The 17,166-nt window shown below is 53.9% G+C and overlaps 1 protein-coding gene and 1 long non-coding RNA gene across 4 annotated transcripts; both read left to right on the top strand.

The window, feature by feature from the left end:
• The first annotated feature begins 2,754 nt into the window (after positions 1-2,754).
• LOC122895706 lies at positions 2,755-9,368 on the top strand. 2 transcript variants are annotated; one of them, XR_006382259.1, is made up of 4 exons: positions 2,755-2,876; positions 7,167-7,259; positions 7,683-7,852; positions 9,297-9,368. It is a non-coding gene; the product is annotated as an uncharacterized LOC122895706 (long non-coding RNA). The 2 variants fall into 2 exon arrangements; XR_006382258.1 differs by having other exon boundaries at positions 9,235-9,335.
• A 1,594-nt stretch (positions 9,369-10,962) lies between these two features.
• COPS6 (COP9 signalosome subunit 6) lies at positions 10,963-16,751 on the top strand. 2 transcript variants are annotated; one of them, XM_044233320.1, is made up of 10 exons: positions 10,963-11,052; positions 14,180-14,305; positions 14,514-14,645; positions 14,978-15,066; positions 15,156-15,218; positions 15,535-15,582; positions 15,659-15,773; positions 15,866-15,958; positions 16,284-16,384; positions 16,492-16,751. In XM_044233320.1, the coding sequence occupies exons 2-10, from the start codon at positions 14,194-14,196 to the stop codon at positions 16,630-16,632; spliced, it is 894 nt and encodes a 297-aa protein (XP_044089255.1). In that variant the 5' UTR covers positions 10,963-11,052; positions 14,180-14,193; the 3' UTR covers positions 16,633-16,751. The 2 variants fall into 2 exon arrangements, with proteins under 2 accessions (XP_044089255.1, XP_044089254.1); XM_044233319.1 differs by lacking the exon at positions 10,963-11,052 and adding an exon at positions 13,835-13,958.
• Positions 16,752-17,166: the final 415 nt, after the last annotated feature.

Here is a 17,166-nt window from a genome sequence, read left to right on the forward strand (position 1 = left end):
GCTGAGCAGAGAGCCTGATGCGGGGTTCGATCCCAGGACCTTGAGATCATGACCTGAGCCGAAGGCAGAGGCTTAACTCACTGAGCCACCCAGGTGCCCCTCCTTTGACTTTCTTAATGGTGTCCTTTGAAGCCAGAAGTTTTTAATTTTGGTGGTGTCCAGTTTGTCCATTTATCTTTTGGTTCCTTATGCTTTGGGTGTCAGTAGTTAGGGTTCTCCAGAAAAGCAGAAACGATAGGATATAGAGTGATACAGAAGAGGGGGGACTTATCATGGGAATTAGCTCCTGCGCCATGATATCCCACTTACAAGCTCTAGAACCAGGAAGGCTCATGGTGTATTCAGTCTGAGTCCAAAGGGCCAGTGTAACTCCCAGAGTCTGAAGGTCTGAGAAGCCAGGACAACCCCAATGCCAGAGGGCAGAGGATGGATGAGATGGAGGGAGGGAAGAGAGGGAGAGAGGCAGTTACCTGTTCTCTGCTTTTTTGTTCTGTTGAGGCCCTCAGCCCTGAAGCTGATGCCTGTTCACACTGGCGAGGGTAGGTCTTCTTTACTCAGTCTGTTTGAATGCGAGTCCCTCAGCAGCCACCCTCACAGATGCACCCAGGAACAATGTCTTACCAGCTCTCTGGGCATCCCTTAGCCCAGTCACACTGCCATGTAAAATTATCCCTCCCCGTGTACCAAGAAACCAGTCGCTGGTGGGAATAGAAAATGGTACAGCAGTCCCGGAAAAGTTGAACCGTTCTGCAGGGGTTCCCTGAATCTGTACACATGTGCTAAAATTTGTAGAACTGGAAAACAGAAGAAAAACTCACTGAGTTTTTTATACTTATTCAGGAGAGACAGGGAGAGAGAGAGGCAGAGGCAGAGAGAGAAGTAGGCCCCCCACTGAGCAGGGAGCCTTACAGGGGACTCATCCCAGGACCCTGGGATCATGACCTGAGCCAAAGGCAGATGCTTAACCCACTGAGGCAGCTGGATGCCCTCATTTTAAAACATTTAAAAAATTTAAAGTAACTGCCTCATGGATTGTTGAGTAGACAAAATAATGTATGTCCAGTGCAGAACACAGTGCACTTGAGGGCTCCTGATGTTCAAGGGCAGGTTGATTTGGTGAGACAGGAAGCACGCTGTTTGGGAAAGGCGGGGCTGACAGGTAGGGAAGAGGGCTTGAGAAGCCCTGGTTGGGGGGGGCGCTGATCAGAGGGGTGCGGAGCTGGTGATGGGGTCCCGCGGAGCCCACACGTCCTGCCAGATGGAGAGGGTCCCCCGCCCCAGCCCGACATGGAAGTGGGAGACGGTCAGACCGACTGCACGCGTGGGGAGCACGGGGATCGCTGCGACAGCCCCTCCCCTGCTGGACCAGCTTCCAGACCCAGGGGGGCGGAGGTGGGGGTGGTATGTGTGGCGGTGTGGCACCCCCCAGCGACCCCCATCCAGGCAGTGCGGGACTTGCTCCTCTGGCCCCCTCTGACCCCGGGAGGCTGCAGACTGTGGTGCCGCGCGGCACATGGGTCGGATTCCTGGATCCAAGCACACCCGCACACTGCCCAGGTGGGGTCGGGCCTTTGCGGGCAGCGCCTGCAATGCTCAGGTTCCCTACACACCCCCACCCCCACCCGAGGGGGACTTCGATGCATAACCAAGTTTGGGGACCTGGACTTCACTCCCCTTGCTGGCCAGCTGGCAGTGTGCACGGTGGATCACCAGGGGAAGTGGGAAAGCCACAGCGCGCTCGCTCGCTTCCCGGCCTGTTCATCCATCCAGTCCTTTCCCTGCCGCTTGCTTGCTCGGTAGAACACGCACCCCGTTGGGGACATTTCCTGAGCCCCTGAATCCCTGCAGCCAGCGACTGGGAGCTCTCTCTAAACCCGTCACCTTCGGGCCAGGCAGGCTAGCGCTGACATGCTGGCCCTGGGCCAGGTGGCGCTTGGGGTCACGGCTGCAGGGAGCCGAGGCTGAGGCCCAGCTCCCGGGAGGAGAATGCGACTTGCCTGGACTCTACCCATGGAAGTCCACGGAAGTAAACACCAAAGCGGGACGAGCGGCTCTGCTGGCCAGAGCGCGTCCCCGCACAGGAGACCCGCTTGCAGGATGGAGACAGGTTTCTCATGGCGGAGAAACCCGGGGTGCACTCATCTCCGGCTGGAGAGGACCCGGTGTGTAGGGGAAGGAGGGCAGGTGGCCGAGGAGAGGGTGCCCCCGGGAGGATGGCGGGAGACCCTGGTGAGGGTCAGACAGGGAAGGGCCTTTCATGGTAAGCTGAGTTCTCACCTTCTGCCGGGTCTCAGCAAGTCGGAGGTGTACAAGCAAGTTGATCCTGAAGAGTGCTTGTCTGTAGCTGAGCAAGATACACTGGGCCTGACAGCAAAGCCCCCCCGGTTCCGAGGTGGTCAGGTGCGGCGTGGGATGTGAGAGCCATTGCACCCCGGGAGGGACAAGCAGGGAGAACCATGGGCTGGGGGGGGTGTGGGGGCCGGGCAGTGGCAGAGGCCAGCCCGCGCTCCCGTGCTCAAGGAAAACGGGGAAGGGCCATGCCAGGGAAGGGAGACGAAGGCCGGTCACGGTCAGTGGCCAGAGACAGGTTTGGTCAGGTTGTCAGGAGGTGAAGGCCTGAGCAGAGAGCAAGCTGCCAGGAACGGGGGCGGGGAAGTTCAGAAAGAGGCCGAGGGTTGAGGCAGAGGTTCAAGCATTGCCTGAAAGGCTGCACATGCATTATTCAGTTAATATTTGTTAAGCAGCTTCCTGGGCCCTGGGGGAGGCCTGCGGTACAGTCGGGGGCCCAGCAGTCCCTGGAGCCCCTGTTCAAATGGGGCCAGAGATAACCGGTCAGCAAAGAACGGGGTGAAGCAGGAGAAAGTCAGGTCCAAGAGGTAAGGGGATGTGATGGTTTCGTGGGTCAGCTTGTCAGGACACTCTTCAACCAAAGACTAAGGGGCGTGTAGTTTGTCCCTGTGATCAGAGCTCTAAGTGCCATTGTCCTTGGTAACCTGGGTTGGACTGAGTCAAGCCCTTGGAAGCCTCAGAGCAGATCTCCTTTCCCAGAGGGAATTCCACCTGTGGGCAGTGGCTTGAGCTTGAGCGGGCGTGCGGCCTCCCTTCCTGACGGCCTGCCCTATGCGTCTCACCCTCCCTTGGCCAGGCCCCAGCAATCCGCCAAGCCACTCCGCTGCAGGAAAGCTCTCGGTCTGGTCCGCGTCTCTCCTCGGACTGACGTGGGGGCGTGTCTTGTACCGGCTGGCAGCCCCCCACGGTTCAACCTGTTCCCCAAGTGAGCCTGAGCCACAGGAGGGCTCCAGCCAAGTGCCCACGGTCTGTGGTCTGACTCCCGCGGACAAGGGACCAAGGACTCATGTTGGACAGCAGCAGAGAAAAATCAGGATCAGGAATGAAATTGATGTGTCCTAAACATGGGCTGTTCCTTTGTTAGTATGAATAGCACAATGAACTCGAAATGTGATCGCGTCTGGTGGAACTGAGACACCTTTTTTTCTTTTTAAGATTTTATTTATTTATTTGACAGAGAGATCACAAGTAGGCAGAGAGGCAGGCAGAGAGAGAGGGGGAAGCAGGCTCCCCATTGAGCAGAGAGCCCGACGCAGGGCTCAATCCCAGGACCCTGGGATCATGACCTGAGCCGAAGGCAGCGGCTTAACCCGCTGAGCCACCCAGGTGCCCCTGTCTTTAACATGTTCTTAAATTTTCTCCAAAGATAGACTCCACAGTTTCCGAATATATTAAAATATTGGTTAGCCTTTTTTGTTAAAAAAAAAAAAAAGGTGGGGGAGATTCGGGGAGCCTGGGTGGCTCAGATGGTTAGGTGTCTGCCTTTGGCTCAGGTCACGATCCCGAGGTCCTGGGATAAAGGCTGGCATCGGGCTCCCTGCTCAGCGGGGAACCTGCTTCTCCCTTTCTCTGCTCCTCTTCCTGCTCATTCTCCGTCTCTCATAAATAAAATCTTTTTAAAAATGGGATTTATTGCATACACCGAGCACAGTACACTTTGGGGGGTTAATTTTATTTTAATTTTTTTAAGATTTATATATTTATTTGAAGGAAAGAGAGAGCACCCACACAGGCAGGGGGAGTGGCAGGCAGAGGGAGAAGCAGGCTCCCTACCGATCAGGGAGCCCGATGTGGGGCTCGATCCCAGGACCCTGAGATCATGACCTGAGCTGAAATCAAGAGTCAGATGCTTGGGGTGCCTGGGTGGCTCAGTGGGTTAAGCCTCTGCCTTTGCCTCGGGTCGTGATCCCAGGGTTCTGGGATCGAGCCCTGCATCAGGCTCTCTGCTCAGCGGGGAGCCTGCTTCCTCCTCTCTCTCTCTCTCTGCCTGCCTCTATATCTGCTTGTGATCTCTGTCTGTCAAATAAAATAAATAAAATCTTTAAAAAAAAAAAAGAGTCAGATGCTTAATCAACTGAGCCACCCAGGTGCTGGGCTAAGGGCCCTGTTGACACAGAGGTTTCTCTCGCACTGACCACGTGCCTGGGGCCTCTCTCTCGTGTGGTACTGATGATCATAGGACTCAAGCTCTGACTGAAAGTGGTCTCACACGTGCGACATTTATAGGGTTTCTCTGTAGCCTGGCCCTCTGGTGTCTGCTCAGAGCCCTATCAGGGTGCAGTGCTCTGTCATACCCGGCACAGCCTCGAGGTCTTTCTCCAGCGGGGACACAATGATGGGTGAGAAGAGTTGACTTTTGACAAAAGCATTTCTTGCTGTTTGCTTCTCTACAGTGTAAGCACCATGATGTTTGCACCATGAATGTTTGTTACACAGATGTGGCCTCTCTCTGATGTGAATGATTCGGTGTGTGATGATGAACTTTGACTCTGGCAGAAGGCTTTCCCACAGCCGCTGCATTTATGAGGTTTCTCTGCAGCGAGGATTCTCTGTCCTGTGAGAAGACCTGATCGCCAAGTTTTCCCACCGCGAACGCGCGTGTGAGGTCTCTCCCCAGTGTGCGCCCTCCGGTGTGTGATCAGACTTGGTTTCTGAAAGATTTCCCTCCAGGGTGGAGCCTCTGGCGTTGAGAAACCTGTGAGCAATTCCTGAAGGCTTTTCCACACTCCCATTTATATGGTTTCCCCAAGAGAACAAATTCTCTGACTTCAGTGAGGTGCGTTTTGGCTTTTCCACAGTCAGTGTGCAGAAGTGAGTTCTCCCCATGACGGATTTTTCCAGAGCTGAGTAAGGGCTTCCTTCCTGCGTGTTTCCTCAGATGCTAGAATGTGTGGCTTCTGACATAGGCTTTTCCACAATCACTACATAGTAAGGTTTCGTTAGTCTGGGGATTTTCTGATGCTTACCAATGGCTGAGCAACCCAATTTACATTTCTTTTTTTTTTTAATATTTTATTTATTTATTTGACAGACAGAGATCCCAAGTAGGCAAAGAGGCAGGCAGAGAGTGAGAGGAGGAAACAGGCTCCCTGCTGAGCAGAGAGCCTGATGCAGGGCTCCATCCCAGGACCCCGAGATCATGACCTGAGCTGAAGGCAGAGGCTTAACCCACTGAGCAACCCAGGCGCCCTGCCGATTTACATTTCTTATAGGATCTTTCTTCTTTCTTCTTTCTTTTTTTTTTTAATTATTTAAAAATTTTAAAAAGATTTTTTCCATGCCCAGCACGGGGCTTGAACTCACCACCCTGAGATCGAGACCTGAGCTGAAATCAAGAGTTGGACACCTAATCAACTGAACCACCCAGGCGCTCCCCAAGTTGTTTTTTTTTTTTTTTAAGTGGGCTCCATGCCCATTGTGGGGCTTGAACTCACAAGCTCATGATCAGGAGTTGTGTGCTCTACCGACCAAGTCAACTGGATGTCCTATAAGATCCTTCTTCTTATGCGACATTGACATTTCTGTTGGCTTTCCTCTGCTTGCAGGCTTTTTCTCCAGTGGGGGGTGGTTTTCTGGGGAAGACTGTTGCTCTGCTTGAACACTTGGGGAAGGGAATACTTTCCTCTCTTTCTTGTGGAATTTTGCTGCTGTTTCTAAACAGCTTGCAAATTTAGAATACTCATCAAGTCTTCCTTTTTATATCCGCTCCCCCTGGAGTACTCTGCTTATTCCTGGTTGTCAGTGTTTGGTCTAAGAGAACAAAAAATAGAAAAGGCAAATGTCATCAATCTCTGTGGCAAAGAAAAGAGACATTTCACAAAAAGTCTAGAATGAGTTACATGCCTCTGAGATAAAGGGGCAGGCAGCCCGGACCCTCGAGGCAGACAGAGCCGCAGCGAGAATTCTGACTCCCCCCTGAATTGCTTGGAGACCCTGAGTCTGTTTCCTCAGGCCTTGTTCATGGATTCTTCTGGATACAGAATGTGTGTAAAGGCCTCAGGCACTGCCGTATGAATTCAGTAGACAGGAGCTGGTGTCATCTCCCAAATGCACCTGCTGGGGCGCCGGCTGGTTCAGTTGGTGGGACTCTTCTCTTCCTCTCAGGGTTGTGAGTTCGAGCCCTATGTTGGATGGAGAGATTACTGAAAAAAAAAAAAAAAGTAAATAAATAAAAATAGCAACCACAACAAAAACACTAGCTAAGTGCATTGTCCTTCTTCACACAGAGGTCAGTGTGGGTTTCTGACAGCTGCTAAGAAGAGGAAGTTTAAGAAGAATGCCCCTGTGTCCCACACTCATAGTCCGTGTTCTTGATGTTTCTATCCTCTGCTCACTACATCTCCCCTAGGAAGATATTTCAGCTCTAGCCGCGGCCTGTCCTGCTTGCCTCTGCCTCTGCGTCCCTGCCCCCTGCCCCCCAACCAGCCTGTCACCCACATTTTGTCACTACCTGTGGTCTCTGGGTGACAGAGGGATGCTGTCAACACACTGGAAGCAGTAACCCATCCAGAGAAGTGGAGAAGGGCCCAATCTGATAGATGAGGAAAAAGAAATGAAGAATAAACTTCATCTCCTGCTTCCAGTGAAATCTGCCTCTCAAATAGATCTTGTCATTAGTTAAGATACTCTGCCGTAGTAGGTTCCGTGACGGCTGCCCAAGGGTGTCAAGCCCCAATCCCTGGAACTTCTAAATGCTATTTTATTTGGAAAAGCGGTCTTCACAGATCTAATTAAGTTAAGGAATTCTATGTGAGATCAGCCTTTTGTTTTTAACTGTGGGGAAACTGAACCCAGAGCTCTTGTGCTTGATCCCACAGAGGTAGCGATCCTGTGAGCTGGGAAGAGATTCATCGAAAGGAAGGCCCAGAGGCTTGCTGGCCTTGTTGGCTCAGGACGAGAATCCCCTTAAGGTAATTGTGGTGAGGGCGCCTGGGTGGCTCAGTGGGTTAAAGCCTCTGCCTTCGGCTCGGGTCATGATCTCAAGGTCCTGGGATCGAGCCCCACATCCGGCTCTCTGCTCAGCAGGCAGTCTGCTTCCCCCTCTCTCTCTGCCTGCCTCTCTGCCTACTTGTGATCTCTCTGTCAAATAAATAAATAAAATCTTCTTTAAAAAAAAAAAAAAAGGTAACTGCGGTGAGTGGAAGGAGCTCCGTGGGGACATAGTTCTCCAACAGCCAGACCTCTCTCACATATGTCTGTTTTCACCCTAATAACAGAAGCCAAAGAACTAAAAAGAACCCTCAGCTTTCAGAGTAGAGATTATAAACCCTTTACCGGGAAAGGGGTCCAGCAAAGACTGATGATCTACCCAGGGTCAACATTCTGGTTGGCAGGAGGAAGATGCCGTTGGAATGAAAGCTGACAGCACAGGTGGCCCTTGGATGTGGAAAACAAGTCTCTGGCGTGTGTCTTTGTACTTTAATACCTTCTGCTGGATTCTGCGAGCACAGAAGTAGCTCCTAGACTTGTTGACATCTGTAAACACTTCTTTAGACAAATCAAGGTAATCCACTAACTTTTGCAGAAAATTTGATTAATTTCCAGTGACTTGCCTTCTGAAGGAGAACAAGGCGTGAGTTATGTTCTTCAAGATTTTATTTATTTATGAGAGAGAGAGAGAGAGATAGAGAACATGAGCAGGGGGATGGGCAGAGGGAGAAGCAGACTCCCCGCTAAGCAGGGAGCCCAATGTGGGGCTCGATCCCAGGACCCCGGGGTCATGACCTGAGCTGAAGGCAGACACCCAGCCGAGCCCCCCATGCATTCCTCGGCCCAGTTCATAAATGAGGCTCTTCAGCACAAGCAAACCTTCTTCACAGCACGTGCTGGGCCAGCCTGGCCAGGAGGCAAACCTGTTGCTATGGGCCACTCAGCTGCCTCAGAAACAGACTCCAAGTAAAAGATCAGACTGGGGGTGCCTGGGTGGCTCAGTGGGTTAAGCCTCTGCCTTCAGCTCAGGTCATGATCTCGGGGTCCTGGGATCGGGTCCCGCCTCGGGCTCTCTACTCAGTGGGGAGCCTGCTTCCTTCTCTCTGCCAGCCTCTCTGCCTACTTGTGATCTCTGTCTGTCAAATAAATAAATAAATTCTTTAAAAAAAGAAAAGATCAGACCGACTCTTGGGTTAAGCCATGTGATACATCATCATACAATATTGACTGACATTCCTCAAAAAATTTTAAAGGAAATACTGTTCGACTCAATTCTCATATTTTTAAAAAATATTTATTTGCCAGAGAGAGAGCAAATGCGCACAAGCAGGGGGAGCGGCAGGCAGAGGGAGAAGCGGGCTCCACACTGAGCAGAGAGCCTGATGCGGGACCTGATCCCAGGACTCCATAATCATGACCTGAATCAAAGGCAGACTGACTGAGTCACCCAGGCGCCCCTCTTGTATTTTTAAATTAGGAAAAATCCATTATTTAATCTAAAAACTGAATTTTGGTTTCTGTAGTCTTCCGCAACTTTATTAGAAGCCAGTCAGCTGCAGGCATGCCTGGGGAGATGAGCAGCCGCCGTGGGGACAAGGGCCCGGGTCACAGCCAGCTGTAGCCCCTGGGAGACACGGCCTATGGAAGGAGGGCAGCTCCCTTCACCGCAAAGAGGCAGTGAGGCTCTGGGCTCCAGCCCAGCCGCATCTGTGCACAGAGCCACTCACAGGGCCCACCCAGGTGCTGTGGCTGTTTATCTGAAAGTGAAAAATTCTGGGTGCCTTGGCGGGGGGTGCTCAGTTGGCTAAGCAAGCGGCAGCCTCTTGATTTTGTCTCAGGTTGTGATCTCAGGGTCGTGAGATTGAGACCAGCGTGGAGCCCACTTCAGATTCTCTCTCCCTCTGCATCCCTGCCTCCCTTGCACCCACTCGCTCTCTCTCCCCCTTCTCTAAAAAGGAAGGAAGGAAGGAAGGAGGGAACATTCACTTGCACAAAACCTGCATGACTTTTTGCCACAGCTGAAAATACTGCCGGTCCAGTGAGTTGAACTCACCTGCCAGCCCCCCCACTGCCCAGCTAAGGCCTTCCTGCCCCGTGCCGTCCATGGGAAGCACTCGTGGATGTGAGTCTGGTTCCGCCGGGCCTCTAGCCTTAGAGAAGCCTTCAGGACAGATGAGATACAGCCGAGCCCCTAAATGCGTCTCCAGATGGGTCCTGTGGTCCCATGTGCGTGCTCGTGGGTGAGCGGGGGTGGGGGTGGGGGTGACTTGTGCTCAGACGCACAAGGGAGAAAGCTGGGCCCGTTTGCCTAGACAGCAGCTGTGGCCCCGAGGTCCCACGAGCCCCAGCTCTGACTTGGATCCCACCTTCGGATTCTGCGATCTCTCTGCGTCCTGCATCGCCCTCCCTTCCCCACTTCCCCCTGGAGTGGGGGCGTTGTAAGCACTGATGAAACACTGGGTGCGGCACTAGGCACTCCCCGGGACAGTGAACCTCCAATCCCGGGCAGGGAGCCCTCCGCATGGTGACACCCCAGAGCTGCCGTTGCCACGGGGAAGTACCTGGTAAAGGGGTGACCCCAAGGAACTAGCACAGCGCCTCTGACACAAAGGTAAGGATTAAGAGACCCTCTTACTCCACGGCTCGGCTCGCAGAGACCATCCTTGCACAGTCTCAGTGCACTTGGTTTAAAGGGGAAAGTGAACTGTGGAATCAGGCATCCATTTCCAATAACAACTAAAACCGAGCTGGAGTATCGCCATCATTCATTCGGGGTCCAGAGGGTCCCCAGTTCTGGTGCTCCCATCCGTAGAGCTATAGCGGAAGGATGTCCAGACGTCCTGTCTGTCCCTCTCCATCGCTTCTGCCTGCTCTGTCTCCACGTGCCCGGGACTCCCCAGTAGTCAGATGCTTCTCTTGGGCTCTGCCCTGGGATGTTAGACAGGAGGGGCCGGGCAATCAGAGGAAACTGGTCCCCCCAGTGGTGGAGGTTCCTGAGCGGGAGGCTGGAGTGGAGGAAGGCCGCCCTTGCTCCTGGGCTGGCCTGGGGACAAGCATGGGCCAGCTGCCCTCTCTACAGTGTGTCTCTCAGTGAACCAAATGGGTTCAAGTTCTTTTTCACTCCTTCCATCTCCGTCTGGACTGCCCTGAAGCCGTGGAGATGGGGCAGCTGCCGGGTCAATCATCCTGTAGGGTTGGGGCTGCAGCCTGAGGAAAGGCAGCTGGGAAGCATGGTCAGATCTCTCCCAGAGGAAACGCCAAGTGCATGAGCTATATTATTCCCAAAGCCACGCTGGGAGTGTGGTTGTGGCAGCTGGTAACCGGCTCCAGCAGCTACTTTGGGAGCCCAGGTGCCCCTCGCAATCCTCGTCAGGCCTCTGAGGGAAGGCAGCCCTCCTAAACTAAGCTTGGGGAGAGAGCCTGTCACAGAGAGCCAGGAGGTACCCCCACCCCAGGGCAGAGGCAGTACGAATTGTGGCTGCTGACCCCAGAGCTTGAGGCCAAAGTCAAAAAACCAGCCTGAGGGTTCAGTTTTCCCTTAGGGGCCTCCATCAGGCCCTGCCCTCGCTGTCTGGTCTGGAGGATTAGTCTGGTCTCCCGCTGGTTGTTGTTGTAACCCCTGACAAACGGGCTAAATTCCTTGGTCCTTGTTCCTGTAGGGGAAGACATGCCCGAATCCAGCCGCAGGGTCTGGACAGGGTTTGCGGTGGAGAAGCCAAGCCCAAGTGATCTTGCGTGCGGCCCAGTGTCTCTGCTGCTTCTGCACCTAAAGACGTAAGTGGGAACTGGAGGGGGATATGCCCGCAATTTTCCAGCCCCTTAAGAGTTAGAGGGGATTTCCCCATTCAGGGCCTGCTGTGTGCTGCTGGGGACAGTGGGACCCGCAGATGGCTAAGCAGAGGAGGAGGAAGGGAAATCACAGCTTGCCTACCATGCGTCGTCAGTGTCGGTGAACAGCGCCACCTGCAGGACACAGCTAGGGGCACACCTGCTCCTGAAGGACTCCAGACCCAGGGGGCTTGGTAATTCTCTAACGCAATACTCCCATTTTGGGGTGAATCAAGTCAAAGCTGATGGATGGCAAGATCAGCAGAGCCTAGCAGACCTCACTGGTGAGACAGGAATGGCCTGTTTAAGGGCACAGTCCGTGTGCTCCCGGAGGGGTCTTACATGAAGTGGCACTACGGCTTTGTAAGGAACTTGAACCCAAGACGTGGATCAGTAGGGACTGGAGGTCTCAGAGTCTCCCCTGAATGCCTGGGCTTGGTTCCCTGATGGCTCCTGATGGGGTGAGCCCTGATGGGGTCCACTGGGGAGCTGCTGCTGCCCAGCTTCAGGGCCAGCTGCCCCAAAACTGAAAGCCAATGTCACAGCTCTGCTCAGTGGGCAAACTCAAGGCTATTCTCATCATGCATCTGGCCAGCACTCCCCACGAGGAGGCTGGTGACGTTTCGCTGACTTGGGCTGTCAGCCAATGGCTGGCTGCTCGCTTGGCCCCTTGAAGCTGACGGAGAAGATGAAAAGCATGTGCTTTGGGAGCAGTGAACACACCTTAGCTCTGACAGTCGAGTCACTCGTGTGCTTGCCCATGGTGGGGCCTGGTCTCTGGTAAGACTGGCACTTTTAAGATGCTGATCAAGCCTGTACTGGCCAGAAGCTCCCGCCCACACCTAAACTAATTCCATTGAACCTTCGACACCTCCTTGGGTCTTTCTTGGTGCTGATGTCCCTGTTCTAGTCTGATCCCCTGACTTAGGCTACATCATTATGGCCCTTGAAACTAAACCGTGTCATGTTTTAGGTTTTGCAGACCATCTACAGTCTGACATTGGGGTGCATGAAGCTTTATCTCACAAAAGCTACCCAACAATGGGTCAGTAGTCAAGGTGTTGCATGGACATCCTACACTCCCCACCATCCTCAGCATCTGAGTCCCAAGGGCTGGGACGGCCTCCTCCAGATCATCCCGACCTCCCTTACCTCCTCCTGGCCCACAGACCTTAGTAAGACATCCTGGTTGCTAAATGTGGCTGTTCCCTGAAAGTGTTCATCTCCTCCTGCTCAGCCATCTCTTGGGTAACAATCAGGAGGAAAGGAAGGCTTTCTAGACTTGTTTTGAAAATTAAAGATTATGTCCTGACCATTTCTTGGTTTGACACTTCTCTCCCTCCCCCTGCCTCCCACTGCATGGCTACCCTGGGGCCAGCCTGGTGGTAGCCAAAAGGGAGCCTAGGGAATTCCAATCCTCTGGGTACAGCCCAGCCAAAAGGGAGCTTAGCGAATTCCAACTTAATTCTGCTTCAGCCACCAGGATTCTCTTCATGGACTGACATAATGCTAGATCATGAAGACAATGCTCTCCAGCTCCCCCACAGTGTGCTGTGGCGGGCTGAACAGTGGCCCCCAAAACAGCCAGGTCCCAGTCCTTGGAACCTGTGAATGTTACTTTACAGGGAAAAGAGATTTTGCAGATCTCATTAAAATATGGATCTTCAGATGGGGAGATTATTGTGGATTTATAATTAAGATCTTCAGATTGGGAGATTGTCAGGGATTTATGATTAGGTTAAGGATCTTCAGATGGGGAGATTATCCTGGGTTATCCCAGTGGGCACTACGTGGAATGCAGGGTGTCTTTATAGGAAGGAAGCAGGGAGGCAGTTTTATTACTGAAGGTGATGTGACAAAGGGAACAGAGGGACAAAGAAAGAGATTCGAAGACGCGGCTAAAAGACTGGACTTGAAGATAGAAAGTGATAAAGCAGCACACATCTCCGGGTACCTGCTGCCTGTGGGGCCTGGGGTGGGCTCTGCGGGGTCGGGACACAGGTGTCCACCTGCTTTCTGAGGGCTTACACTTTGGGTGTGGCACAGACACATAGTAAAAGAGCCAGCGGGACAAACTGTAGGGGCAGCAAGGTGGGGGGGGCGGTAAATGCAGCCCTCAGCCTGCTGGAGTGTAGGAGTTGGGGGAGGTCTGGAGAGGGCGAGGTTTGCCACAAGCCAGTTTTGCGAGGCTGCTGGAGACGGAGGGTAGAGAGGTCGGGAAGGCTTTGAGTGCTGGGGATGTCCCTAGTCCTGTGGGGAATACGGTATTTGGAGTGAAACCACTTCCAAATAACCATCCGCTGAAAACTACTTGGGTTCCTGTGTGTCAGGTGTGGCGTTGGTCACAGAGGCCCTCCCGTGGGAGCGAGCGGGGCATGCGAAGGGAACTGCCCCGAGAGCCCGTGCGGCTGCAGCAGGAGGACCAAGGGGCAGAGCAGAGGACAGGCCGGCTGGCAGGCGGGGCCGGATACTGCAGGGCCTTGCACGTGGCCTGGATTTCATCCTGAGGGCAAACACATGATTTTTCATTCCTCGTGCAACAGCCTTAGGAACTAGGCCGTTTTATTTCAATTTTACTGACGAGGACGCTAAGGTTGGGAGGGAACAGAGTTAAGATATTTGTTCCAGGGCTTCCGCAGCTGCAGGTGACACCCAGGACCGGGTCTTCCGGAGCCCGGCGGCCTCGGGGCAGTACGCCCCGCCCGCCGAGGCCCTGCGCCCACTGAGCATGCGCCGCCGACCTACGGAAGCCGGCAGGGAGGGGGCGGGGCCGAGGCTGGCGGGCGCGGGGAAAATGGCGGCGGCGGCGAACGGGACTGGAGGGAGCAGCGGGATGGAGGTGGATGCAGCAGGTAACGGGCCTTGCGGGGGCCTCCTCTGGTGACGCCCCTCGGGGAGCGACAAGGCCCCCCTGGACTCCCGGGAGGAGTCAGCAGGCAGGACGGCAACACCTCCCCCTGGACTAATTTGCGGGAGGGATGTCTGGCTCCGGCTCCGCCGTCTCCCGCTCGCAGCCCCGGGGCAGGATGTGCCGCGCCGAATCTCACTCGCCCTCCTTTTCCTCCACCCTCAGTAGTCCCCAGCGTGATGGCCTCCGGTGTGACGGGGAGTGTCTCCGTCGCTCTTCATCCCCTCGTCATTCTCAACATTTCAGACCATTGGATTCGCATGCGCTCCCAGGAGGGGCGGCCTATGCAGGGTGCGTGTTCGGCGTAATTCTCCCACCTCCTCTCGGTCACCTCCCCCAAATAGGGGTCTTGGCCCATTCCGTTCCTGAGACCGGTTCCCCGTCCCCCAGGTCACCGTGGCTCCAGCGTTTGGTTCACACTGAACTCGACCCTTGGGCTGTAGTTATGAGGGACAAGATTCCTAACCCTCATGTCTCACGTGTCGTTCTCTCCCCGCAGTGATCGGGGCTCTGATCGGGAAACAGGAGGGCCGAAATATCGAGGTGATGAACTCCTTTGAGCTGCTCTCCCACACTGTGGAGGAGAAGATTATCATTGACAAGGAATATTACTACACCAAGGAGGAGCAGTGTGAGAGGGGAAGAGGCTTGGAGGGGGAGGGAGGAGTGGGAGTAAGAAACAAAGGCAGAGTGGGGGAGATGCCCGAGTGTTGGGAAGAAATAGAATGGGACAAGAAGGGGCGGGGGAGTGAGTAGTGGGAAGGATCTCAGAAAGAGACCGCATTTAGGCATTCCCCCCAAATGACAGTAAAGGACAAGAGAAGATAGAAGGGATTAATTATTGTGAGTTGAGCCAGGAGTTGAGTGGGGAGGGGAGAAGTCGATGAAAAATATACCAGGTGCTTCCAGTTACGGGAGGGTGGTTTAAAGAAATAACCCTGTGCTCTGGTTCTTTCTCCGCAGTCAAACAGGTGTTCAAGGAACTGGAGTTTCTGGGCTGGTATACCACCGGTGGGCCGCCTGACCCCTCCGACATCCACGTCCACAAGCAGGTACAGTGCTCACACGTGCGTGCTGGGGGAGCGTGACGGGAGGGAGAAAGACGGGCCTTGACACTCGTGCCCACCATCCCCTCTTCCAGGTGTGCGAGATCATCGAGAGCCCACTCTTTCTTAAGTTGAACCCTATGACCAAGCACACAGATGTGAGTAATGCTGACCCTGTGCCTGTTTTGTAGCCTTCTTCCCCCCCACCCCCGGCCTGTCCTTCCTTTCCCATCTCCGTCTGGCTGAATCTTCACCTGAGGGGAATTCTCCCACTCAGCAGCTGTGACTTTGGGTTAGTCATTAAACCTCTAAACTGCTTTTTGCCTCACGTGTGAGATGGGGATTATCCTTACTTCAGTGGGTCTTTGGGAAGATTGGATGGAAAAGTCTACGGTGGAAGAGCCAAGCCCAGCGTTTGGCCTGTAGTAGCTCAGGGGCACTTGATGTCACGCCGTCTCCGCTGTTTCTTTACAGCTTCCCGTCAGCGTTTTTGAGTCTGTCATCGATATAATCAATGGAGAGGTAATGGCCTGCCCTTCAACCCTCTGATCATGCCCCGGGCCTTTCCTGCTTCTGACTCTGCCTTTGTGCCCTGTAGGCCACCATGCTGTTTGCTGAACTGACCTACACTCTGGCCACGGAGGAAGCTGAACGCATTGGTGTGGACCATGTAGCCCGGATGACAGCCACTGGCAGCGGCGAGAACTCCACGGGTAAGGAAGGCTGGAGGGGCTTCCTCGGCCGTGGGGCTGGAAAGTCTGGCCACGCTCATTTTACATGTTGGCCTGTTCCTGTCTCCCTGCAGTGGCCGAGCACCTGATCGCGCAACACAGCGCCATTAAGATGCTGCACAGCCGGGTCAAGCTCATCTTGGAGTACGTCAAGGCCTCCGAAGCGGGTAGGACAGTGTCTCCCTGGCACTCCTTCCCTCCTGGGAGATCACTTCGTCTCCCTCCTGGGGAGGTGATAGTATCTACTTTTTTTTTTTTTTTTTTTTTTAAGATTTTATTTATTTATTTGACAGACAGAAATCACAAGTAGGCAGAGAGGCAGGCACAGAGAGAGAGGAGAAAGCAGGCTCCCTGCTGAGCAGAGAGCCGATGTGGGGCTCGATCCCAGGACTCCGGGATCATGACCTGAGCCGAAGGCAGAGGCTTTAACCCACTGAGCCACCCAGGCGCCCCGACAGTATCTACATTAACGCAGTCCTTTTGCACCTTTAGGAGAGGTCCCCTTCAACCATGAGATCCTACGGGAGGCCTATGCTCTGTGTCATTGCCTACCAGTGCTTAGCACAGACAAGTTCAAGACAGACTTTTATGATGTGAGTATAAAACCCAGGCTGGGTAGGTGGGGCTTTTGTACATCATGTCTGTATGCAGGACACGGGACAGTCCGCTGTCCCCTGGACAACTGGTCTTTTCCTTCCAGCAATGCAATGACGTGGGGCTCATGGCCTACCTCGGCACCATCACCAAAACCTGCAACACCATGAACCAGTTTGTGAACAAGTTCAACGTCCTCTACGATCGACAAGGCATCGGCAGGCGGATGCGGGGGCTCTTCTTCTGAGAGGGTATTTGAAGGGACGACACACAGGTCGGACAATGGTCCCACAGGGGAGGGGTGTCACACTCCCATAGAAAAATCTCCTGTCGATAATAAAAGGGGAGCAGCCCCTCAGCACCCCTTCCAGTGGCTCTGTCCTCTCTGTTGGGCACCACACAGCCTTTTCAACTTGATCTTAAGGAAGGGCCTTGGTTCTAGCCTTGCTCAGGCAGGACAGCCTGCAGTGGTGGGGAGCTCGCTGCCACTTGAGGGGACCCCAGGTCTGGTCAGGTGAAGGAGTCTACATCTGAGTCAAAGGCTGCCTGCTTCTGCCTAAGCGAGCCATTTCTTAAGGTCTCCCTAGGACAGCAGTGCAGAAACCAACTCTATACACTTGACTAGTGACTGATTCTCCAAGCTAAGTGAATTGGTCTTTTTTGGACAACCCGGAAGCTTTATGGGCCTGGTCTACTGCCAAGAGGAAGTTCAGTGCTTAGGACAGCGCCACATCTGACCCTTGGCACCTCACCCCTAGCAGGTGGGGGGGACCACACTAGA

The sequence above is a fragment of the Neovison vison genome, chromosome 14 (genome assembly GCF_020171115.1).
Source record: "Neovison vison isolate M4711 chromosome 14, ASM_NN_V1, whole genome shotgun sequence".
NCBI classification, from domain to species: domain Eukaryota; kingdom Metazoa; phylum Chordata; class Mammalia; order Carnivora; family Mustelidae; genus Neogale; species Neogale vison.

What these genes read in the sequence shown, in the direction of transcription:
- COPS6 (XM_044233319.1), top strand. Translation starts at nt 13,835, where the DNA reads ATGCGCCGCCGACCTACGGAAGCCGGCAGGGAGGGGGCGGGGCCGAGG. An exon ending in GGAGGGGCGGCCTATGCAGG is followed by an intron (nt 14,306 to 14,513) that starts GTGCGTGTTCGG and finishes CTCTCCCCGCAG; the next exon opens with TGATCGGGGCTCTGATCGGG. An exon ending in TCAAGACAGACTTTTATGAT is followed by an intron (nt 16,385 to 16,491) that starts GTGAGTATAAAA and finishes TTTTCCTTCCAG; the next exon opens with CAATGCAATGACGTGGGGCT.